Source organism: Bicyclus anynana, chromosome 19 (assembly GCF_947172395.1).
Source record: "Bicyclus anynana chromosome 19, ilBicAnyn1.1, whole genome shotgun sequence".
Lineage (NCBI taxonomy): Eukaryota > Metazoa > Arthropoda > Insecta > Lepidoptera > Nymphalidae > Bicyclus > Bicyclus anynana.
Window position 1 is genome coordinate 2,158,216 of NC_069101.1, and position 26,088 is coordinate 2,184,303.

At 35.6% G+C, this 26,088-nt stretch overlaps 3 protein-coding genes across 3 annotated transcripts; 1 reads left to right on the forward strand and 2 right to left on the reverse strand.

Annotated features, from left to right (window-relative positions):
• Positions 1-353: 353 nt before the first annotated feature.
• Positions 354-6,533, reverse strand: LOC112054646 (SET and MYND domain-containing protein 4). Its single transcript, XM_052887444.1, has 2 exons — positions 3,833-6,533; positions 354-2,288 (listed from the first exon to the last, which is right to left on the reverse strand). The coding sequence occupies exons 1-2, from the start codon at positions 5,209-5,211 to the stop codon at positions 1,949-1,951; spliced, it is 1,719 nt and encodes a 572-aa protein (XP_052743404.1). The 5' UTR covers positions 5,212-6,533; the 3' UTR covers positions 354-1,948.
• A 155-nt stretch (positions 6,534-6,688) lies between these two features.
• On the reverse strand, positions 6,689-12,514 carry LOC112054647 (melanoma-associated antigen D2). The gene is made up of 5 exons (XM_024094494.2): positions 12,049-12,514; positions 9,541-9,721; positions 9,268-9,380; positions 8,329-8,424; positions 6,689-6,885 (listed from the first exon to the last, which is right to left on the reverse strand). Exons 1-5 carry the CDS (start codon positions 12,259-12,261, stop codon positions 6,808-6,810), a joined length of 681 nt encoding a protein of 226 aa, XP_023950262.1. The 5' UTR covers positions 12,262-12,514; the 3' UTR covers positions 6,689-6,807.
• A 1,896-nt stretch (positions 12,515-14,410) lies between these two features.
• LOC112054656 (glutathione S-transferase 2) lies at positions 14,411-21,819 on the forward strand. Its single transcript, XM_024094505.2, has 5 exons — positions 14,411-14,569; positions 16,229-16,365; positions 18,570-18,737; positions 20,249-20,391; positions 20,895-21,819. Exons 2-5 carry the CDS (start codon positions 16,233-16,235, stop codon positions 21,063-21,065), a joined length of 615 nt encoding a protein of 204 aa, XP_023950273.1. The 5' UTR covers positions 14,411-14,569; positions 16,229-16,232; the 3' UTR covers positions 21,066-21,819.
• Positions 21,820-26,088: the final 4,269 nt, after the last annotated feature.

The window sequence follows — 26,088 nt, forward strand, 5'->3', positions numbered from 1 at the left end:
AAAATTGTACTGTCTCGAGAATGTATTACTGTTTGAATTTCGTATCTGGGGCGGCTACGACACCGTCGTGTTCCGTACGCTCCATCTGTATATTATTGATTAATCTGTACTTAAACTACAGATTTTAAAATAAGACGATGGTTCTCAATTCAACGCGTAAGTACTTACTTTCTTTTTTACTAGCGTTTATTACCTCATAGCTAAAAACTATCTAAGCCATAATTTATTATTTATTTTTTATTACAGACTTCAAAAAAGAAGTAGCTAATAGTAGTAGTAGTCTGCTAGATATTGATATGTATTAAATAAGGATAGGTTTAGGTCACATCAAGAGAAATAAATGAAACAATTGCTCTTAATAAGTTAATTTTTACTACTACAAAACTAATATATTTAAGTATGTACAGATTATTATCTTTTACAACAGTTTATATGATATTAATACTAGCTGACTAACAGCCAGTTTCTTCATGTGAAGCTAAAGTAACAGTAGTAAAGAAGACTTTACAGTAGTAAAGAAGACTTTACAGTAGTAAAGAAGACTTTACAGTAGTATTTATTTTTCCGTGATTAAGACAGTCACTTTTGCTTTATGACGTTACTTTGACTGTTACTTACGATGAAGAAACTGGCCGTTAGCAAACGTTGTTTTGCTAGACGGGTTGATAAAAAAAGGACATCAAAGTAAAAAAATAAAAAAAAGGACATCAAAGTAAAAAAATAAAAAAAAGGACGAATGGAACATTCAGGGCTTACTCCTACGCTAACACTAGTCTTCCCCTACCCCACCCTTGAAATGTATCATGTAAGCCAGGGTTTCTCAAACTTTCGGCTCCACGAACCTCTGTTAAAATTTCCAAGTGACAGTCGCCAGTGGATTCAATGTTAGGAGTAATTTAGGCCAATTTTAACCTTAATTCTGACTTGGTATCAGTTATCAAGCCTCCATTACGTAAATCTTGTCGCGAACCCCCTGCCGTCGAATGGCAAATCCCTAGGCGTTCGCGTACCCCATTTTGAGAAACCTTGATGTACCTACCTAAGCTATCCAATTTTTCAAGTTGGATCAAACTGCAGACGGTGAACAAAATTGATTAAAATTGGTCAAGTAATTTACGAGTCCATCGCTGACAAACAATGTAACACGTAATTTATATATTATTAGTATTTATATATAATTTGCAAGATTAAACACAGGCTTGTTTGAATTTGTTACACTGCACCAGCGCAGCATTCCTAATCTTACATATGTAAGTACCTACATTAGATAACTGATTGTAAGCGCTGGTACTTAGTTTACTATAGAAATCCAAATAGGGATGATGACAGTTTTTTAAATTGTATATAAATTAAGAGTATACTAATAGTAAAGCAATTTTGTAAAAGGAACAGGGTATCTGCGATCATTACTTTCGGAGCTACAGGGATTTAAAGAGTCAGATTTGCGGCGCTGCCGCGGATCCCTGAAAAACGCTCCATACAAAATGGCACGAGTTAGTGACGTCGTTGGCTCGCTGATCGTTAGATTTGTATGGGCGTTCAAACAAAATTACTAATATCTTTGTTATTTGTGCGTTTATGTTAATAGTTCATTTTTCGAAAAATGACACATTTAATGTAAGTAAGCTAAAAGTGTATGAATTTTTATCTAATAACCATAAAAGATTTTTATTAGATTTTGAAATTTTATAATCTTATTTTTTTTGCAAATACCCAGTCAATCTTTGCTTTTTATGTATAAATTAGTTAACTTTGACCTTATTTATCCGAATTTATTATAAAAATCAATATATTCCAACCTAGTCATCATCTCCATTAGGACTACTTTAGTATTTTAGTAGAGCATGAACGATTTTTTAATTTACCGCCCAAAAATCGTTCGTACTCAACTAAAATACTAAAGTAGTCTGTACGGCCTATTAGGCTATACGGGCTAAATGGATAATTTCTACTTTCTATCAAAACTGTTATCAAGAACTATGTTGCCACCATTAAAAAGTTCAAATACACTAATATTAGTACGGAAATATTGGTAAAAAATATTGTATACTTTCGAGTCACGCACATTGTCAAGAACTGCTAAAATTTTCGATATCTCTGCGTGTGTGTAGTTTTTGTGGTCTACACGTTGAGAGATAAATTCTCTTTGGTACTCGGAGAGCTGATCATTATTTTTTATATCTTCAGAATCATTAGCACATCTGGTGCATCCACATACGGTTCCATAATTGACAAATGAGTTTTTATTCAGAATCCATTTGGGTATAGGAGCATCAAGTCTGGGCCATCTGTGAAAATATATAGATAATTTTATTTTATGTAGGTACATACGTTTACAAAAGCTAAATAAGTTGAATGTTTGTCAACATACAAATTAAAGACCGGCCAAGTGCGTGTCGGGCTACGCGCAGTGTAGGGTTCCGTAATATACATACCCTTACCAAATCAAAAAAAAAAAATCATCCCCACTTTTTTCAAGATTTTATTTTACGACTTTGTTCACATTTTTAATGTACATATGCTAATTTACAGCTTTCTAGTAGTAATAGTCTCTGCGCTACGGACGGACGGACGGACGGACAGACGGACATGATTAAACTATAAGGGTTCCTTGTGGACTACAGAACCCTTAAAATGAAGGTAGAAAACGCATGTCATTTATACCCTAATTTATTTACAGTAGGGATGATGACAACTTTTTAAATTGTATATAAATTAAGAGTATGATAATAGTATAGCAATTTTGTAAAAGTAACATGGTTTCTGCGATCTTTACTTTCGGAGCTACAGGGACTTAAACTGCGTATAGGGTCAGATTTGCGGCGCTGCCGCGAGTCCCTGAAAAACGCCCATACAAAATGGTACGAATTAATGACGTCGTAGGTACATAATGATCGTTAAATTTGTATATGGGCGTTCAAACAAAGTTACTAATATCTTTGTTTATGTTTATAGTTCATTTAATAAATAAATTAATTAATTAAACAAATAAAAAAAACCCGACTGCATAAATGATACAAAAACTGAAAAGAAAAAAACAAGCTCAGTCCAGAAGTGTAGAAAGCAATAGAAAACAGTTGGGACCTATTATATTGAATAGAATGATTTTCGTCTACATTTTTTAATAGGTTCCGACTGTATAGACAATTAATTAATAAATAACGTTTTTCTAATTGTAGTTTTTTTTAACATGGCCATGATATACCATTTTGAAATTCTCACAAAAAGCCCTTGAATTTGATTCCCATGTTGAAAATAAAAAATAACAATCAATATATTCAAACCTAGTCATCATCCCCATTGTGTGTTGTTTTTTATAAAATGTTATTCAAAAGTTATATAACTATATCTTATTGTTTTAAGCTCAGTACAGATTGGTGCAATGCAACATGTAATGTAATATTCTGTCTTACATTGCATGTTCCCTGCTGCCTTGGACGTGTGGCGAGCGCGGTACGCGCATTGACTACGAATCACGAAGCCGAGTCCTACACACACTACGCGCCCCTTTGTGTTCGTACTAAAAACTGGCAAATCTCTGATCGAGCCGCGCACGAGTTGTAATGCTCGGAGCGTGCCCGACCCAGGCGCAGTTCGTGCGCGCGGGGCGTCCAAATCATGAGCATTTGTGATACATTGCAGCAACGTGGACATCAAATTCTTGCATTGGATGTTGCATTGCACCAATCTGTACCCAGCTTTAAACATAATCAAAGCTGTCTTTATTATAGGAAAACAAAACCTGACCTTACATTTTAGTAGTTTTTCCAGCTAACAACTGTACAAGTTAAGCAAATTATAGGAGTGCAAAATATTTAAAGAAAAGACTTACAAAAAAGGTACAGTCAGTTCATCCCCTTTTTTGATTGGCCGAATAGCTATCATTACTAATCTATTATTATTGGTGGCCAACATTAAGTTTGAACTGCAAGAGTGCTTCAATTTTGCAATAAATGGATATAATCCATTATTTTTTATTTCGGCATAATAGCTTTCATCCAATTTCAAGTTATGTTCATTTTGAATTATGGGAAAAACTTTTTGGTATGTAGCTATGAACATAATAACTCTGGCCAGTGCTTTTATGGATTGTTCTCTTTCAACAGTGTCCTTTGGTAGATACGAAGGTGTTAAATCTAGACAATATAATACAATAGCACATAGAAAACAGGAATTATAAAGGGTGCCATGTACAAAAACTCTATCATCGTTGATAGATAAAATGGAATACTTATTAGTGCCATATATCTCTTTGAAAGAACTAGATTTTATTCTGTCGCTTCCCATATTTTTGGAGGCAGTGATGAATTCATTCCATGATTTACAGGATCTTCTTAATTTAAAGCATGCTTTAACTGCTATTGCAACATTGATTGTAGGCAAGCAACCATCTTCAATGGCATCTATAATTTTACACTCATCCTCATGATATTCTTCCATGCATTTCTTTTTACATTCTTCATCACAAAATAATGCACAACAGCAACCTTCGCATGGTATTAAATTCAATGCTTTTTTTTGGCAGAAATGACAAGAGACAAAATTGTTTGGACTCGATGTGAGGCTTACGTATGCTGTTTCTGATCCAACAACAGAACCAACTTTCATATTCGCAGAAGCAACAACTTTAGGCTTATCTGTAGAACTGTCAATATTAACATCAGAATTTACACACGGTATTAGGCTATTATATTTTGTTGCATTTGGGTCTGCAATATCTCTTGACACACCGCTCTTAATTTTTTTATGCAACTCTTCGTCAAACAGAAGTGGGAGTGCTTCCATTCTCCTTTTAATCAACTTTTCCTTAATCTCAATGGGGCAACCCATAGCAAATACTTTTTCAATATCATTTATGCAGGCAGATCCCAATTGTAACGTGCTGAATAATGCAGATCTATTACTATAACCAAGTTTCATTTCTGTTGAGTTCTTCGACGCATATAATAACGCTTGATTGTACGACGCCAAAGCTTTTTGATAATAGCCTCTTTTATAAAAATCATTCCCCAAGTTGCGAAACGACGTTGACTTGGAATCACTCTTGTGAATAAACTCTAATGTAGCAGGTAAAGCAATAGTATATTTATAGATGTTCAGCACAGGCATTACCATCTCAGACAGATCATCTTTCGCCATACCATCGTATATTTTATCATCAGTACCGGATTTCTTGACAAGCTCTTGTAAATATTGCAAAGTTTCAAACATTTCTGTAGTCTGCTTTAACACTTGGAATTAACTTCCTATTTGAAAGAGTATTTGGTAAGTATAAATTATCAAACTTACATTAAACAATTTGTAATGTGTTATCACAAATTGTGTTGTGTGTTAACACAGGAGCATATGAGCGAGGAAAAACTAAAATAGTAGGTACTTACTCTAACTGAATAGGTACCTGTTATTTATTAACACTTACAATAAGTTATTTTTTATTTCAGTTTTAAATAACATCTAATTCAATAACACCAAACAAATTACAAAACAACTAAAACTGATTAAATGAAACAACATCAACAATCGTTCAAACAAAATCTTAATGTTGATATACGGTTGAAGTCACGGACGTCAAATAAAAATTGTGAGTACTGAGTACTGGGAAATACTGACGATTAATTAAATTATTAGTCCAAGTCCAGATTAGTCGATGAATCAGGAATTACGATTTTCGTCTTTCTTCTTATAACTTGATCACAAACGTCAAACTAAAAATAATGATGACTGACAGTGACAGCCGATCAGCTTGACAATTAAGTAACATTGCCCATCTAAAGTATCACAATTCCCTGAAAATAGAAGCGTAATCCCAACTCCCATTATCCTCATGCGTTTGATTTACATTTACTAGAACTTTTGCTAAATTTCAATTTAATATTTTTGTACTTAATTGATTTTATTCAATACTACGCCCGCGAGTTCGTCAGCCAGAACATGAGTAAATTTTCATTTCTTTTTTAACCCCATTACACTGCACATTAATAATACCTACCTAGAGCATTTTTTGAGATCGAGATTGTACGAGGAAGTACTACACGGTACACCATGACTACCACTTTCATCCCCTGCTTATTTAACTTCATAGGGGTAGAATTTCAAAATTATTAAAATAAATGAGTTTTTTCATTTAACTGATAGTCCAATTTTCATAACGGTAATTTGAAGTATGACAAACATTTACACAAATTAAAAGCTTAACCCTTAAAGGCGTGTGTAACCATGCTGCACTGCTTACACTCGAGAGGACAAATTACGAACTTGTATCTGACATAGCGTCAGGAAGGAAAACCCCACTTATTTATATATATATATAAAATACTGAGTGTAGATGCAAATACATAATTAAATATTCCCTGCATACTTACTACATACCTACCTACTCATTCCCCTAATAATACTCCAATTGTTGAAAGTTCCTGCAATTTGGGGAGATTTCCACTTATTGGTAACGCTGAATATAAGTTTTTCCCGTCCCATAGACATTAATAGCACAGATGTCTTAATAGCCTCAGACTCAAGGTTTTCTAAATGTAGATTACAGATTAATACAAACTCTCAGTCAAAGTGTGGTAAAAAAAAAATATTTTTTATCAAGTAATTGTCTAAAATATTTTTTATCAAGTAATTATCAAAAAAGTGGTCAAATACAGTCCATTGTCCGTTAGTCGGTCATAGTAAAGTCTATTAAGAATTATGGTTTTATTCTCTCTCATTTATTTATTTATCTTTTTTTTAATTATTAAAAATGTTTAAAAAATATAATACAAACACTATTCAAAATTTACAAAAAAATAAAACCTCCGATAACATTTATTCAGAAACATTCGAAGGATTCTCTTGTGAGTATCTGTACTGTTTCCTCCAGTATTGGGGTTCCGTCTCGAATGCCTGAAATATAAAATATATACATAGTTATATTAAGAAAAATCCTAGAAATATCTACAAATACCTTTCATCCAGTCCACCAATAGGGATGATGGCAGTTTTTTAAATTGTATATACATTAGGAGTATGCTAAAAGTAAAGCGATGCGATCATTACTTTCGGAGTTATAGGGTTTTAAAGGATCATATTTGCGACGCTGCCGCGGATCCCTGAAAAACGCCCCATACAAAATGGTAAGATTTAATGATCGTTAGATTCGGTCAAACAAAATTACTAATATCTTTGTTATTTGTGCTTTTATATTAATAGTTCATAATATATTGAAATATGTCACATTTAATGTAAGGAAGCTAAAATCAGCTAAAATTGTATGAATTTTCATCTAATTACGATAAAAGATTTTGGAATTTTATATACTTATTTATTCTCAAATATCCAGTCAATCTTTGCTTTTTATGTATGAACTAGCGGACGCCCGCGACTTCGTCTGCGTGGAATTCAGTTTTTTACAAATCCCGCGGGAACCATGGATTTTTCCGGGATGAAAGTAGCCTATGTGTTAATCCAGAGTAAAATCTATTTCCATTCCAAATTTCAGCCAAATCGCTTCATTAGCCGAAACGCAAAGGAGGAACAAACATACACACTTACACACACAAACTTTCGCCTTTATAATATTAGTGTGATAGCACAGACAACATATGGTGATAGCGCGATAATCGCAGTACAAAGTACCATAGATAAGAAAACTTGAAGAGGGATGAGTAAGTGTAGTAAGTCCAATGATATTAAATACTGTTAGATGTGTTACTAGCGCATGACAAATGAGGCGCTCAAAAGAGGAAATTTATACACAACTCAATGTTAGTTGTGGTCAACAACGAACGTTATTTGGAAAAACATTTCTTAAATGTCGTCTACAATGTCGAGTTGTTTGTTCAGGAAGTAAATTTTCAATTTAGAATTGCATCATGGCAAGGGTCGTTTGCTGTCAGGGTCTTTCCGTTCTTTAGGATATCATGTATTAGTCTTGTCCTGCAACCTTATTGAAACGACGTCCTGATCTTCTGTTGTAATTTATTTGTGTCACGCGTGTGTCATATAGGCGTATTAAACGGGATGACAAATCGTATTAAGCGTTAGGAAATGTATGAAAAGTCTCAAGTTGTAGGGACCGGGGCGTAAAATGACGTATTATGCGAGAAATCGTTATAAGCGTAATCGTCTTATGCGTAATCGTCTTATGCGTGATCGTCATAAGCGTGATCGTCTTAAGCGGGTTCTACTGTATATACATAAATATATAATGGAATTAAAGCAAAATTGTGCATGTGTGCGCTGTGTTGTAGCCTATTATTCGGATCACTTTTTGCGGTGATTTTGTAAGGACGTAACCAATCTATAGTATAAAATTATCATTGAGCAAGTAAATATGTGATTGATTACTTGGGCCATTTTGTTTATAATGAATTCCTTTGGTATTTCTTCATCAGCTCTTTGTCCCCAACTAAACTCGCACTTTTGTTGGTCATCTGGTCCAATCTGTAATAGTAATAATAATCATCATCATCATCATCATCATCATCATCATCATCATCATCATCAACATCTGCAGATCATGCAAGGAGGACAAGCCATTAATACAAACTATTAGTTTATTTTCAGCCTTACAAATCAGTGGCACACTTTCTTTTTTGCATTGAGTTACATAAACTGAATTTTTCCGAACATCTATACTAATTATATAAACACTGAAAGATTTTTCAAATCGGACCAGTAGTTTCTGAGATTAGCGCGTTCAATCAAAAAATTCAGTTAAAATATAGACCAGCAATAAAGTTAAATTAAAAATTTAATTTTTGATGTGTGAACTCTAATGAAGAATTTACAACACTTTTAAAGAAAGGTGTCAACTGGCCTATTGTTTAACAACCACTACATGATTGTAATGATACTGTCTGAGCTATGTAAGGCATGGGAATCTGACTCAGCAACTTCTCAACTCCAAACTGCTATTAGAAATTTGTCAGAAGATGGAAAAGCTTAACACTAACACAGTACTTGAACCCAGGACATTAAGATCCATCATAATTTTTTTTTCATTTATTTAATAGAACAGGATATCCTAATCTCTGGTACAGTACGATGCAACCTTTATGACATTTCAGAACATTGTGCGTTAAGCGCCACAATGTGTAAATTACAAGATTTTAGATGTCAGCGGTAAAGTAAGAGCGTGGCGGCAATTTAGTGTACTTATTGTCAAACTTCATAAAGAATTCTTTACAAGTTAGCCCTTGACTACGATCTCACCTGATGGCAAGTGACCTGGACCAGGTCACTGAGGCCGCCAAGTATTTAAAAAAATATATATTTAAAAATTACCTTATTGACATCCAAATACAGTTGTTTTTTGAATGTGTGTGTAAGTACTTTCCTTCCCTGTATGTCATGTTCACTCAACAAACTTGTACTGTTCAAAAACTGCCACATGTCTACTGTAAAGAGACAAACATACATAATAAGCATGTTATTTATACATCATTTTTGACAGCCTCCGGGGCGCAGTGATAAGCACGGTGGATTTACAAGACAGGTTTTGTAGCCAGATGTCAAGTTAATGCACACAGGTTATACTATTGATGTAACGTCACTTACTGTCCTTGACTGTTCCTCCTGACATAAATATATGTGTGAGACAAGCTATCAAGAGCTTCCGGTGACCAGGCTCTACACACGTTGGCTGCAACCTCACACTGGAACTAGGCAATGTGTCGCTCAGTACCATTATGTACTGTATACCCTTGCACTTCAGTTGTACCAGCTTGTAACCATAAACCTGAAATAAGGGATGACAATTTTTTAAATCCATACTAATATCATAAACAACTTCAACCAGCAGAAGTGGCAATGGACGGGTTACTTGCTAAGATTGTTGACAGTACCCTAGAGATGGCAGAAGGAATCGGGGCAAACAGCTCCTAAGATGGGACGACGACTTAAAGTGGGACCAAAGCGGAGGAGGGTTGCAATAGATAGAGAGCAGTGGAAGTAGCTAGAGGAGGCCTATGCCGAAATGCAGACAAAAGATATTCTAACTTACTAAATAAATAAAAACTAAAATTAAAACAAAATATAATGTATGTAAAAAATGTAAGTTCTTATTATTTATCTATACTAATATTATAAAGAGGTAAAGTTTGTAAGTTTGTAAGTTTGTAAGTTTGTAACAATTTTTTGAAATGGGGTAATCTTTGGAACTACTGGACCGATTTTAAAACTTCTTTCACCAGTAGAATGCTACGTTATCGGGGAGTGCTATAGGCTATATTTTATATTTCTATCATATATATAACTACTGAGATATCGCGGGTTTTCTCTTACAGGTCAGACCGAAAAACTTACTTATTCGCATGCGCTGCCTCAACCATTGCGTATAACTGAAATAAATGTATGGAGGCTTTTTGAACCTTTAAAAGTTCTACAAAAAAGTCCGCGACACCATATATCTATCTTTTATATTTTAGCAGATATAGTACCTTTAGTACTTTAATAAATTATTTAAATTTTAAACTAAGGTTTACGTCATTATTTACACAACTAAACTTAAATCCTTATCAAAATAAATGATTTAATAATCACAAGGATATTATAGAGATAAGATTTGCCCTTTACAGTATGTTAATTAGTTATATAGTTTCGGAGATAACACAAAATTTCTGAAATTGCGCTATATGCCGCTATATGACGCCCCGCGGTTTCAATTACGTGGTTCCCGTTCCCGTATGAATATGAGGACCAAACATAGCCTATGACACTCGCAAATAATGTAGCTTTCTATTGGTAAAAGAATTTTCCAAATCGGTCCAGTAGATCCAGAGATTAACCCCGACAACCACACACACTTCACCTCTTTATAGTATTAGCATAGAAGTCGCTTGGGAAATTATAGTCTTTTGGTCATTGCACCACGCACAAAAGGCTGAACCAATTTTGCTGAGGGTAGGGATAGGATAGAGGTAGGGAAGGGGTAGGATAGAGGTAGGGTAGGGGTAATTTAGGGAAGGTGTAGGGTAGGGTAGGGTACGGATAAGGTAGGGGTAGTGTAGGGTAGGGGCAAGGTAGAGGTCGGGGAAGGATATGGAACGTATAGGGTAGGGGAGGAGTAGGATAGGGGTAGGATAGGGTAGGGGTAGGGTACGGGTAGGGTAGGGTTAGGGTAGGGATAAGGTAGGGGTAGGGAAGGGTTAGGGTTAGCGGTAGGGTAGGAGTAAGGCAGGGATAGGGTAGGGGTAGATTAGGGGTAGGGTAGGATAGGGTATGGATAGGTTACGGGTAGGGTTAGGGTAGGGTAAGGTGGGGGGAGGGAAGGGTTAGCGTTAGCGGTAGGGTTTTTTTTTATATTCTTTATTCTTTACAAGTTAGCCCTTGACTACAATCTCACTTGATGGTAAGTGATGATGCAGTCTAAGATGGAAGCGGGCTAACTTGTTAGGATGAGGATGAAAATCCACACCCCTTTCGGTTTCTACATGGCATCATACCAGAACGCTAAATCGCTTGGCGGTACGTCTTTGCCGGTAGGGTGGTAACTAGCCACGGCTGAAGCCTCCCATCAGCCGAAAGGGGGTAGGAGTAAGGTAGGGGTAGGGTAGGGTAGGGTAGGGTTGGGTAGGTTTACGAGCAGGGTAAGGTAGAGGTAGAGAAGTTTACATCAATTTTTACGCGGACGAAGTCGCGGGCGTCCGCTAGTCATTTATAATATTATAAATATTATAAATTATAAATGAGAAAGTAAGTATGTCTTCTATTTAAACAAATAATACCTAAATATTGTCTACAATGTCAAGTTATGTGTTCAGGAAGTGTAAAAACTATATATACATAAATAGGTAATGGAATTAAAGACAAAATTGTGCATGTGTGAGCTCAGTGTTGTAGCTTATTAAGATTACTTTTTGCTTTGATTTTGTAGGGATGTAACCGATCTATAGTATAAAATTATCATTGGTTATAAGCATTATCACCCTGACACTAACCATTGGAATAACATGGTGTGTCAAAGTTCCTTCTTCTTTCCTATAAGAAAAGAGGTCAGGTTTTATAGTAGACTTTTACAATAGGCTGATAGTAATGCCATTATGGATGGTTCTGTTAATCACTTACACTTTTCAACACTTTGTTAGCGTTTTCAAGAACTACTTTCTTGTTCGGCTTACTTTTATCCTTGGTAACTGACTCGATGAAGTTATCGATATCTGAATTCCGTATCGGTATCTTACTGCCTTCGCGACAAACAAGGAACTTCACACACTGGTTCACGACTTCTGCAGAGCATGTGTTCTCCGATAAGGATCTGTTTGCTCTATGTTGGCTCATTTTTATGCCTAAATAGTTTAATGTGAACTTTGAAGGAAATGTTAGTTCTTTCTTTTGTTGGCCAGGATATTTAATTTTATTTTTTTTATTTATAACATAAAATTTAAAAAACCATGCATAAATTACACTAATACACTAATAGGAAATACCGAAAATTTATACGCTATCGGTAGGTTAAGGGAAATAGAAATTTTTAAATACTTAATACTAATGAAATATGAATGATCAATGAATTAAAATAACAAAACAAACTCAACCGCAGTGTTGCCAGTTGGATCTTATGAGAAGTTACCCGAAATATTAAAAAAGTAACCTTTTTGTGTAAAAAGTAACCTTTTGACTACTGTCTACTACTACTCTTTTTTTTTTTTTTTTTTTTTAATTTATTTTACGGCCTTGGATACAAGTCCTTATAGGCCCTGCTTTAAATATTACAATTTTTCTTAAAAATAATACATAGCACTTAAAATTATCGTCAAATACTACTCTTGTTTTTTGCGTTCCACAGCATGGCTAAACCACCATTTCAGCCTCTGGGGGCTAAAGTAATTTTGTTTTTTTTTTTAATATCTGTCTGTTACGAATACTAGCCAAGTACTAAATTACTACAAACCGAAGGAGATTTTACTCGTAAATAGAATTATCTTAAGTAAGGCCCTGATTGTTTGCCTTTTACTTATGGGATAAGAAAAATACAATTAAAGAGCAAGGATTTAAAAAACAATAGACGTTAATTTCTTAAATTCATACTTGATTTTTTTAAGAAATTCAATGTGACTGCAACTTGCTTATTTCGCAACGTCAATTGTAATGTCTTCATTTATAGTGAGATTGACACAGAAACATCGATGAGTTCTTGAGCATTTGTCCGCATTTCTTGATTTAACGACCGTTCTGTTTTAGATATACGAAATTGTAAGTTAATTCTAAAAATTCCGAAATATCACGTAAAAGTAACCTTTTTATTAATGTAACCTAAAAGTTACCAATGCAGTCAAAAAATCACCTAAAAGGTTACAAAAGTAACCTTCTGGCAACACTGCTCAACCGTCACTTGTCAGAGACACCGAAAACCACAAAGTAACAAACGCACAGATTAAATAGATAGTAGATACCAAGGAACATATTTACTCAGGAGGTAGATATTACGTGTCACAAACAGCTAAAAAGATACCGGAAACGTCAATGGACCGTGAACCGTCAACGTCATTGTCATTTACAATTATTTTTAAACTGGATTTTTAACTCTGGCTAACTCTTTTGTGCATCTTTTGTGCCTTAACAAGTCCAATTCAATCTTACTTTACCCTTTTACTATTTTTTGTCGCTGATTGTTAGGTTTTAGCAGTGTTGCCAGTTGGATCTTATGAGAAGTTACCCGGAATTTTAAAAAAAGTAACCTTTTTGTGTAAAAAGTAACCTTTTGACTACTACTACTCTTGCTTTTTGCGTTCCACAGCATGGCTAAACCACCATTTCAGCCTCTGGGGGCTAAAGTAATTTTGTTTTTTTTTAATATCTGTCTGTTACGAATACTAGCCAAGTACTAAATTACTACAAACCGAAGGAGATTTTACTCGTAAATAGAATCATCTTAAGTAAGGCCCTGATTGTTTGCCTTTTACTTATGGGATAAGAAAAATACAATTTAAAAAACAATAGACGTTAATTTCTTAAATTCATACTTGATTTTTTTAAGAAATTCAATGTGACTGCAACTTGCTTATTTCGCAACGTCAATTGTAACGTCTTCATTTATAGTGAGATTGACACAGAAACATCGATGAGTTCTTGAGCATTTGTCCGCATTTCTTGATTTAACGACCGTTCTGTTTTAGATATACGAAATTGTAAGTTAATTTAAAAATTCCGAAATATCACGTAAAAGTAACCTTTTTATTAATGTAACCTAAAAGTTACCAATGCAGTCAAAAGGTTACAAAAGTAACCTTCTGGCAACATTGGGTTTTAGAGTATCGAGTACAAAAATATCGGCATTTAGTATCGATCACTTTGAAAATTAAAAGGCGTTATGAGCGAAGTGACAAATGACAGCATTTTTCCCAAATTTTTTATTTGAACTTGAATGTTGAGTTTGACAGTTTGACTTGCTTTTATTTGACACTGGCAGTTGACTTGACTTGACGTTGACTAATGATATTTACTTGACAGTTTGACACAGTTCTTCATTTGACGTTTGTGACACAGTTTCCTATTCGTAAATCGTTTGACAAAATTGACGTTTCACTTTCAGTTTGTTGAAGAATCTTATATTTGTTGGACGTCGTATTAGCTCGAATATTCTAACGTAAGTTATTTTAGCTAAAATTCAATTTTATAATTGCATTTGTTACGCTAATTGTTATTTATTTCATTGTAACGTAGATAAATGTACTAACTAACTGCTATCGAATGCCAGTTTACAAAATATGAATGTTATTTCCGTATTCCACGGCTCCACGCCGGTCGCCGGCTCGCCGGCCGGCAAATTTTGTACCTTCTATTTTCATGAGAATATTGTTTTAATCCCATCGCCGTCGCGTCGGGTTAAAATCGATGATCGGGTCTTGAATATTATATAAATCATACTGGTATTTATAATTCAAATATGTACATTGTACAATGTGCAATTATGTTTTGTATTGTGTTCAATAATTTATTTACATATTTTTTTTATCTATCTACCTAGGTACTAGGGCCGTGTTCAAAATATTTATGCGGTTATTGGCCTTTCTTTCTAATAATATTAAATTGTCCGAAGTTATTTAGTTGCTAAAGGCAGTTAAAAAATTCTCCTATAATTATGGTAACCGCTGTTACAAAAGAGACAGGAGTGCTCGTTTAAAATAAATATGACTGTGACTTATCCTGTATAAGATGTTTCTAACTACCTACATTTTACTATTGTTTGCTTTCACACGTAAGGGGCCCCTGTGATCCGGGGGCCCCGTATTATTGATACGGCTGATACGGCGCTAGCTACACTCCTAGGTAACTCATAAAAAATAAATAAAGGAATTGGTATCAGAGGCATCAAATCAATGACCGATATTGGGATATTCAGTCATATCCGCACTTAAATGGACATTTCAATATTTCTACCATGTTTAAAAAAGTGTTTGCCGAAATTTTGGATCCAGTCACGAAAATTGCGCCGCTGAAAATTATTAGTTTCAATTTGAGGGTAGATATTGTAAAATAGCGGACGCCTGCGACTTCATTTGCCCTCAGAGTTCCTTAATATCCAAAATCTCTCTCAAAATCTGTTCTTAGTTGACGTCTACTACTATCAACTAGGTACTTGGCTCCCCGCAAAATTTCAACTTTATACCTACATCAAGCCATTTTCTAGATTTCCTGATCACCTTTTGTCAGATGATTTCCTGAACCTTTCGCGTTTATATCTAAAATACATATAAATATGTCTGCAATTTTCCTTTTTTCCTTGAAGTCAGTAAAACCATCCCTCATTCTCGCGAGGCACCTTACAATGCGCGGCCGTGGGCAGGGCCCGCTTCGCCCACGCCTAGCTACGCCACTGGTATTTGGAGACGCCGTAAAAATGGCATCCTTTTGTTGTCGACGTCCAGTCAACCCGCACGAAACGTTTTGCGTCAACGTTTCTAATAAGAACTGACAAGTTGTGGAATACCCTTCCGGCGTTTCCTGACACGTATAATTTGAGCACCTTCAAGGCAACTGCGCTTTATCTATACTTACTTCTATAATATATAAAGCTGAAGAGTTCGTTTGTTTGATTGAACTAATCTTAGGAACTACTGGTCCGATTTGAAAAATTCTTTCAGCTTTAGATAGCCCATTTATCGAGGAAGGCTATAGGCTATATATTAGCCTTGTTTTCCTACGGGAACGGGAACCACGCGGGCAAAATCGCACGGTATTAGATAGACCTCATCATTGTTTTCCATGAGGCATGATTGTATTCATGAGGTTACTGTTGTTGCAGGAAGATGCCGAACGTGGTGTTCTACTATTTCCCCGTGAAGGCGCTGGGCGAGTCCATCCGCATGCTGCTCGCGTACGGCGGACAGGAGTTCGAAGACAAGCGGGTACCCATGGAGCAGTGGCTGGAGTTCAAACCATGTACGTGATCATTCATTTTTCACCCCCCATCATACCCTTGGTTACGCCGCTGAGATCCCGTTAGGGAGTCAACGGCCAGTCCTGGATTAGCCTATATGCTATTAAAGCAATAGGCTAGTTGACACTTTTTTTAAAATGGTCTTAGATAGATCATTATTATCGTTCTACTAGATTGAAAAAAAAAAATCTTTTTTTTTTGAGACGTGACATGAAAACTTTAAATATTGGATAGAAGAAGGCGTTACTTTGCGGAAGTTCATCATGATTATATAATGATTTATTTATTTTGCTATCATTCGCGAAATGTCGACGAACCCATGCGACAACGTCACCCAGGTCCGACAAAATACTCTCTACGTACGTTTCACCCCGAAACCGGAGCATCCATACCTACTCGTATGTATAGAATGTCTATCGTATCTACAGGACATCATCATCATTATCTATTTTGTCGGCCCATCAGAATACCTTTTGTTCTTTGAGAATAATAGACGATCTGCTACCTAACAAAGCCACGAAGGTCTTAACTCATTGCATATCGTATTTTATAACGGTAAGAGCAGCTGCTTTCAGCTTTTGGCTTATCGCTTCGGCCTTCTGACTGATCAATAATACACACTAATAATACTTGTAGGCGTAGTCCTGGTACATATTAGAGTAGCTTGACACAAACATGGCAGCTATAGTAACCGCGCGACCTACAATAGAGTGAGTCACAACACAACTCACATCGTATCAGCCATAGATGTAATAAAAAGTCCAGATACCGTCCACTGAACGAAACATTGACACACCCCAACGATGCCAGTTCGCAAATGTTTACGCACACATAGTAATATGTGCATCTGTGTGCATGTCGAACACAGATGCACATATTACTATGACAGACAACTATTAATTTCATATATTTTATTCTGTAGTTGTATTACGTGCCTACAAAATCACTGCAAAAGGTGATCCGAATTTAGCTACCTACTCCATTGAGCGCACCTATGCACAATTTTGTGTTTAATTTCATTATATATTTATGTATATACAGTTTTCACAGTTCCTGAACACACAACTCGACATTGTATACAATATTTAGGTATTATTTGTTGAAATAACTTTAGTTGTTTACTATGCGGCTCAAATGAAATTAAGACCAGTAGCCGCTTTTGCTTTGTCTCTATTATTGTAAAAAAAACATACATACAGCCGAACGTAGAACCTCTTCCTTTTTGGAAGTCTGTTAAAAATGTATGATCTGGAAATTTCAGACTTGAACATATATTATACTCGGCGATATGGTTCTTCAGTTGCTTGACAGCGAGATACCGTCTGTCTATTTTAGAAGTCTATGGTACCAGCATGGTAACAGATAAACTTGATGTAATATCACCAACGTGCGATTATGTACACAATACATACATACACACTCGTAGCTACACCAACTGTGGCTTTGTTTACTGATTTACTGCTATTTGTTTACGTAGTCGCTTGCAACAAGCACAATGTGTTTTTGTGGAATTTTACCACTTTACAGTTTCGCAATTATATTTGATAGGTATTTCTATTCCGGGAAGCATTTGAATGTATTACGCATTGCTTGCCTGCCGCACTCTAGACGAGTGGCATGTGGGAATGAGGCAGTGACGTAGAGTGGCAACGTTTACTTGTCCTGCCGCATTTCATGCTCCTCGTCCTATCGCCCCTAGTTATATAGCCTATTAATGTGGGCGGGGCATTGGCTCAGCGATTATTTACGCTAGTACGTAGAGCAATTTGTATTATCACACTTCACACTAATATTATAAAGGCGAAAGTTTGTGTGTATGTGTGTGTGTGTTTGTTCCTACGCTACGCTTTGGCTACTGAAGCGATTTGGCTGTAATTTGGAATGGTAATAGATTTCATTACAAATAGGCTACTTTTCACCCTGGAAAAATCCATCCAAAAACATAATTCTAAGTGGACGAAGTCGCGGGCGTCGGCTAGTTAATAATAATCTAACCTAATACTATAAAAAATTTAAGATTTTTTGTTTGTTTGTTACGATTTAACTCAAAAACTACTCGACCGATTTAAATAATTCTTTCACCATTAGAAAGCCACATCTTCGCCGATTAAGATAGCCTTTATTCAATCCCCGTATTCCTACAGGAACGGGAACTACGCGGGTGAAACCTTTGGGCGTCTATGATCAACAAATAACTCTTTTTCAGCGACTCCATTCGGTCAGATGCCGGTGCTGGAGATCGATGGAAAGAAGTACGCACAGAGTCTGGCCATTGGACGCTACCTCGGCCGCAAGTACGGACTAGTGGGGGGCGACCTCGAGGAGGACTTCGAGATTGACCAGAACGTCGAGTTCCTTAATGATATTAGAGCGAGTAAGTGACTTGTCTTTGTTTACCTGAATAACAAGGGCGGAGCCAGGATACGTGGTCAGATATCTGAGTAATTCTCACATTAGCAGTGGATGTGAGCATGTCATGTTTATTTTAAACTAGCAGACGCCCGCGACTTCGTAACTTAAGTTCAAAGTTTTTATTAAACGTATGCTTATAGAAAAGTCGTATTATAATGTCAATGGTTACGTAAATGACAAAATTGCTTAGAAATGAAATGTATTACATGACAGGCTATTTATATACCATATATTATGTGATAAACTAAAAAAGGATAAACCTGGCTGAGTTTGCTTCTTCTCGGACCAAGGCGCGTTTGGAACCCTCGTAACTTTAATTTTAAGTTTTCGAATAATTATTATCACCATTATTTTAAGTTTAATATTATTACCTGACGTTTCGAAAGAGCTTGTAAACTAAGCCTATTTGAAATAAATGAATTTTGACTTTTGACTTTTTTGACTTCATCCGCGTGGAAATCAATGTAAACTTTCAAGCCCTATTTCACCACTTAAGGGGTTGCATTTAAAAATTTTTGAATCACATTATATTTCGTATTTTTTTATGATGTATGAACAAATTTTTAACAACAGTAACTCTAAAAATGTCTTAACTTTCAACCCATAATTCACTCTTCTTATTTTATTATCGCAATATAAAGTATCCTATAACCTTCTCCGTATTATGGTCTAACCCGCGCCAAGTTTCATTTGAATTCATTCAGTAGTTTCAGCGTGATGCCCAACCAAGAAAATCACGGACAGACAGAGGGACAAAAAATCTAAAAAAAATATTTTTGGCTTCAATATCGATTATAACCAACAAAAATTTTAAAAATATCTTCAATGTACATAATTTGACGTGTTAAAAAGTTTAAATATATATACTAATATTATAAAGCTGATGAGTTTGTTTGCTTGAACGCGCTAATCTCAGGAACTACTGGTCCGATTTGAAAATTTTTTTCAGTGTTAGATAGCCCATTTATCGAGAAAGGCTATAGGATATATATTATCTCCATATTCCTTCGGGAACGGGAACCACGCGGGTGAAACCGCGCGGCGTCAGCTAGTTATGAGTATAGATAGATAGATTATGTATTGTTATTGCGCATTTATCTGCACAATTTAATAAAAGTATTTTGCATATGGCGCCAAAAATCTATAACAACTTGCCACAACAGCTGTCAAACAGAAGCATAAGCAAACCTACACTTAAAGAAAATCTTAAAAATTTTCTAATAGAAAAATGTTACTACTCCATAGAAGAGTACTTTGCTGATGCTTCAAAAAAATAGTATTAATTATATTTCTTTTAAACTTAATGTCATTAAATTTTAATTTAATTAATTAAACAATAAACATTTGTATACCTATTAATGGTGGAACATTGTTACCTAATACATAAGAACATCTTTGTATAACTAAATGTAATGTTTCTTGCAAATAAATGATTCTTATTCTTATTCTTATTCTTATTGTTATAATGTTTAGAAGCGGCCGCCGTGCAGTACGAGCCCGACGAGGCGCTGAAGGCAAAGAAACACGCCGACTTCTCCGCTAACCTGTACCCCACACTGTTGGCCAAGTTGGACGAGATTGTCAAGAAGAACAACGGGCATCTCGCTTTGGGAAAGGTAAATAACCGACAAAGAACATTGTGTCGTCATCATTAACGTGGACGTCCATTGCTGGACATATGCCTCTTGCAAGGACTTCCAAGCACAACGGGTCAGATTTGCGGCGCTGCCGCGGATACAAAATGGTACGATTTAATGACGTCGTAGGTCATAATGATCGTTAGATTTGTATGGGCGGTCAAACAAAATTACTAAGAACTTTGTTATTTGTGCGTTTATGTTAATAGTTCAAATATTGAAAAATGACACACATAATGTAAGGAAGCTAAAACTGTATGAATTTTCATCTAATTGCGATAAAAGATTTTTAATAGATTTTGAAATTTTATAATCTTATTTATTTTGCAAATATCCAGACAATCTTGCTTTTTATGTATAAATTAGTAATGTATCATAAAAATCAATATATTCAAACCTAGTCATCATCCCTATTATACTAGTTAACAACTAATTAACTAAACCATACGTTGGGTATTTAGTTAATTTGTTTTTTTTTTCAGCTCACGTGGGCAGATTTCGTGTTCGCCGGTCTTTTCGACTATTTGAAGACTATGCTGCAGATGCCCGACCTGGAGAAGACCTACCCCAGCTTTAAGCAGCTCATAGACAACGTATTGTCGGTACCTAAGGTTAAGGCCTACGTAGACAGCGCGCCTGAGACCAGTTTTTAAAACTACCCGCAATTTTATACTTTTCGGATAATTTTTTACTGTTTTGGTTATGCAGTTATTAATTTTTGTTGCTATTATGGTAAACAGTTACAGATAAAAAAATCTGGTATTATTGTCCGATTGAGAAAAAGACTGTTCATTAATTTTTGGTAAATTCTATCAACAGAAATTATACTACAGTAAAAGATTCAGTGGAAATAGAGAACTCACTTTTTTTGAAGTGTGTTAATGTTACTATCGTATATAAGCCTAATTCAGTATTTAAATCAGGCCTGATTCTAATTTCTGGTATTATTAAAGCATTTCATATTATGTAGTGTATTAAATATACTCAGAGGCGCAATTATCCACCCACTTTAATATACTATTAATGAGGGCGGATAATTGTGCCTCTGAGTATGTAACCAGTGCTATGTCACCCAACTTGAACACTCAAAAATTGGAGAATTTTAATTATTCGAGAATTTCAAATTTAACAATTAGAATATTTTAGAATACTCGAGAACTTTAGTTTTGTGTAACTTGCACAATAAATATTCGTTTATAGTATTAAGAAGTCCAACACTTGTGCCTGAAGTGTATGAAAAGTGAGTGCTTTTCATACACTTCAGGAACAAGTGTTGGACTTAGTATTACAGTATATTTGTGTTATATTAGTTGCACTAAAATATTATATTTAAAAGAAAAATGATTATTGTTACAAGTGATAACATATAATGTGCACTAAATAGTGAAATAAAACTATTTTTGTGAACTTGTTTTTTGTTTTATTTTCCACTAGCAGATGTCATGCGGTTTCAGCAGCACAGCTCCCGATCCTGTAGGAATATGGGGATAATATACATATATGTTGATCAGGGATAATCTACGATTTTAATGGTGAAAGAATTTCTCAAATCGGTGTAATAGTTTTAGAGCATATTCAATGCAAACAAAAAACCAAAATTTTCCTCCATTTATAAAATTAGAGTAAAAAAAATATATACAGGGTGCTGGGGAGTATTTTCTATAACTCTGGGGTTATATTCTTTATCGAAAATTAATTAAAAATAATCAAGGAACATGTGTTCTAAAATTAATATTTTTGGGGTGGGTAAATAATATTTCTTTGTAAATAGATCTTAAAATGTGTCCCTACGCATCCTTATAATTATGACAACTAAGTTTTACGTATTTTAAAATGCAAGAATAGATAAAGGCGTGTCTTCATGGATAGTCGGAATTATTTGAATTACGTTGTATGAAAATAAAAAGGTTTTAGTTTAAAAAAATATTAGTTACGCAGTGACTCCTATAAGTGGACTAGTTAGTGAGTTAGTTAGTTAGACTAGTTAACACCTTGAAGTTGTGGGAAATACTCCCGAGCATCCTGTATACAGTAAAATAATAATTTATGAGGAAGTCTGAAAGTGGCGCCAGTGACAGAAAAATTGAGGAAAAGGTAAGAGTAGTAGGTAGAAAAATGTTGAATTTGCAAGTGGAAGGACACGAGGAAAGGAAGGCCAAAGAAGAGATGGCCGGAGTGTGTGAAAAGGGAGTGGATGATAAGTTGACGAGTAGGTAGAGACGAATGGAGAAGATTGACATATTTTGACGGCCTCCGTGGCGCAGTGGTGCGCGGTGGATTTACAAAGTCGGAGGTCCTGGGTTCGATCCCCGGCTGGGCCGACTGAGATTTTCTTAATTGGTCCAGGTCTGGCTGGTGGGAGACTTCGGCCGTGGCTAGTTACCACCCTACCGACAAAGACGTACCGCCAAGCGATTTAGCGTTCCGGTACGATGTTGTGTAGAAAACGAAAGGGGTGTGGATTTTCATCCTCCCCCTAAAAAGTCAGTCCGCTTCCATCTTAGACTGCATCATCACTTGCTATCACGTGAGATTGTTTGTAGTCAAGGCCTAACTTGTAATTAATAAAAAAACCCATTTCAAGATTAAGGGAAAGGAGATGATGGTGAGCATAGACTAGCTACATTCAGTGGCTTTTGTTCTAGAATTTTTAGGGTTCGTTAATCACCACAGCCTAAACCTTATAGATGCTTACCTAGAAGCATGACCTGAAATACTTGCAGCTTTTATAAAACGAGGAAAGTGTGACTATGACAGGCTCACTCACAAATTGTATTAAGGTACTAAAATTCATCCAACTAAATACGAGACACGATTAGATGTATTAGCGGAAACATCGTATATTTTTAAATACTAACCTATCTAGTTATGCAAACATAAAATCCGGTCTTACTAAATTGTTATCAAGTAGTTACCTACGTCATCACATTGTCTAGATCTCATCTTAAATCATACAAAAGTAGTTAGGTAGACATCTAATGAATAAAATACCATTTCGAGACGTTACTCATGGTAGATAAACTCAGATGGTAATCATGACTTGCAGTTTTTGGCTTGTAGGTATGTCAATAATGTCTTCCTTCTGACTACCTAAATTATCCTTCACCCAACACTTATATTATTTACTAGCGGAAACCCGCGACTTCGTCCGCGTCCAGGCTTTCAAGTCCTATTTCGCCACTTAAGAGAATTAATTTAAAAAAATTTTGAATTCCATTATATTTCGTATTTAGCCGGATAGGCAAAAAAAAAATTGGCTTCAGTATCGATAGTATAATGCCCTGCAATAAAATTTTTCAAGATATCTTCAATGTACAGAATTCGTATAATAATAATAATAATAAAGCCTTTTTATTAATCCTTTTTCAACATTCTTACAAAATTTTTAGGTTTACAAAGCTATGAAATATTGGGCTTTTCTTCCAAGAAATTTTCGAAGTTGGTGGTCGTAAGACCATGGAGTGTAAACTCCCGTGTCTGATGATAGAGCCTTCGATCCCGTTTTATCATTATTTATTTCCATTTTATCAATAGGTAGGTAGCTCATACACCATTATCTGTGCTCAATGTACGTATTTTATCCAATATATTGTTAATAAGTATCTATTGTTATCTATTATGTCCCTACATAGCGATATTGTAACAATTATTATTATTAGACTAGCTGACGCCGCGCGGTTTCACCCGCGTGGTTCCCGTTCCCATCGGAATACGGCGATAATATATATGTATAAGCTTCCTCGATAAATGGGCTATCTAACACTAAAAGAATTTTTCAAATCGGACCACTGAGATTAGCGCGTTCAACCAAACAAACGAAGTCTTCAGCTTTAAATATTAGTATAGACTAGCTGACGCCGCGTGGTTTTACCCGCGTGGTTCCCGTTCACGTAGGAATACGGGGATAATATATAGCCTTCCTCGATAAATGGGCTATCTAACACTGAAAGAATTTTTCAAATCGGACCAGTAGTTCCTGAGATTAGTGCGTTCAACCAAACAAACAAACTCTTCAGCTATAAATATAAGTATGGACGCACGGTTTTACCCGCGATTTGTTTAAATAACTTTCGTTGTTTACTATGCGAGTAAATGAAATTAAGACAATAAGCAACCTTTGTTCGCCTCAGTTTCGACATATCTAATAGTGGCATATCTAATAGTATAAAATCTTTGATTTTACCTACTTTGTGCAGACCCCCTCCTAGCTTTTTATCTTAATAGCGTTAACAGGCTGAATATTATGTTAATAGTTATCAGTTTCGGTTCTTATCAATGTTCTTTTCTTTCTTATCAATATTCTACTTAGATATGATTTCGTAACGGTTGTCAAGCAATTTTAAATACTGCGATTACATAATATAGTTATAGTAAAATGTTGTATGCACGCCATTGACGATCAATTATTCTCACGTTTCTGCAGCACCCACGATCTATAACTGATCGTGTATTGGACGCTGCGTGCATGACGGCTCGACTTATGAAACGTCTTCGCCGCCGTTTGCGCTGCAGAAACGTGAGAATAATTGACCGTCAATGGCTGACTTTACGTCATACTTCCTAAATATATCTCAGAGAATTTCGGGAATTTCACCCGCGTAGTTCCCGTTTTTACGGAAATAGGTACCTATGGGAATATAATCTATTTTGTGTTACTATCGAGTAACATACATTCACCACCATCATCATCATCATATGAGCCAATGGACGTCCGCTGCAAGACATAGGACTTTTGTAGGGACTTCCAAACATTACGATCTTGAGCCGCCTGTATCTAGCGAATTCCTGCGACTCGCTTGTTGACGTCAGTCTACCTGGTAGGGGGTCGACCTGCAACCAACACACAAAAAACAAAAACAATCTTCGAAAAATATTTTCGTTATAAAAACTATTTCGATGAACAGATTCATTTGCGAAAATTATAGTTTTATATGGCTAAAAAAGTATACCACTTCTGTGACTATGTGAGCGTAATGCTAGCCACTCACCATCCAATAAGTCCACGTGCCTGCAGCGCTAATAGGCCGTACAGACTACTTTAGTATTTTAGTCGAGTACGAAAAAAAATTGGATTTACCGCCCAAAAATCGTTCGTACTCGACTAAAATACTAAAGTAGTCCGAACTAGGCATAACAGCTATCATAAGTATTAAAGGACTCAAAAGGTGATTTCAAATATAAGAAAACTAATGTCGAACAAAGGTTATGATTCACAACACTTGTCAGGACAACTTAATTAACAAACTGTAACCAAAATAAGACCCTAGAACGGCAGAGAATGACCTTGAGTGGAGTCACGCACTTGTGAACGATGTGTGTAGGGTTAAAGGTACCTTTGACTGATATCAAACACTCCCCTTTTCCACTCAAGTCACTCTCCCCGCCTATCCCAAGTAACCCATAAAGAATTACACAACAAGAGATGTGGACGGCTCGAACGCCACGAGCACACTGAAGCCGTCCGTACCGCAAGTCGTTGGAAAGCGGCGATAACATTAGCTAAGCACACAAGCATACTTATCGTAGCGTAGCGATGCATCAAGGGCTCCTATTTCGGGGCACATGAAACTATTTACGAATCCTACGACTACACACTATCTATGTGTAAAAATTAATAATATATTTATTTTATTACAGTCTATACTTATTTATTAGATTAGATTAGGTATATCAGAT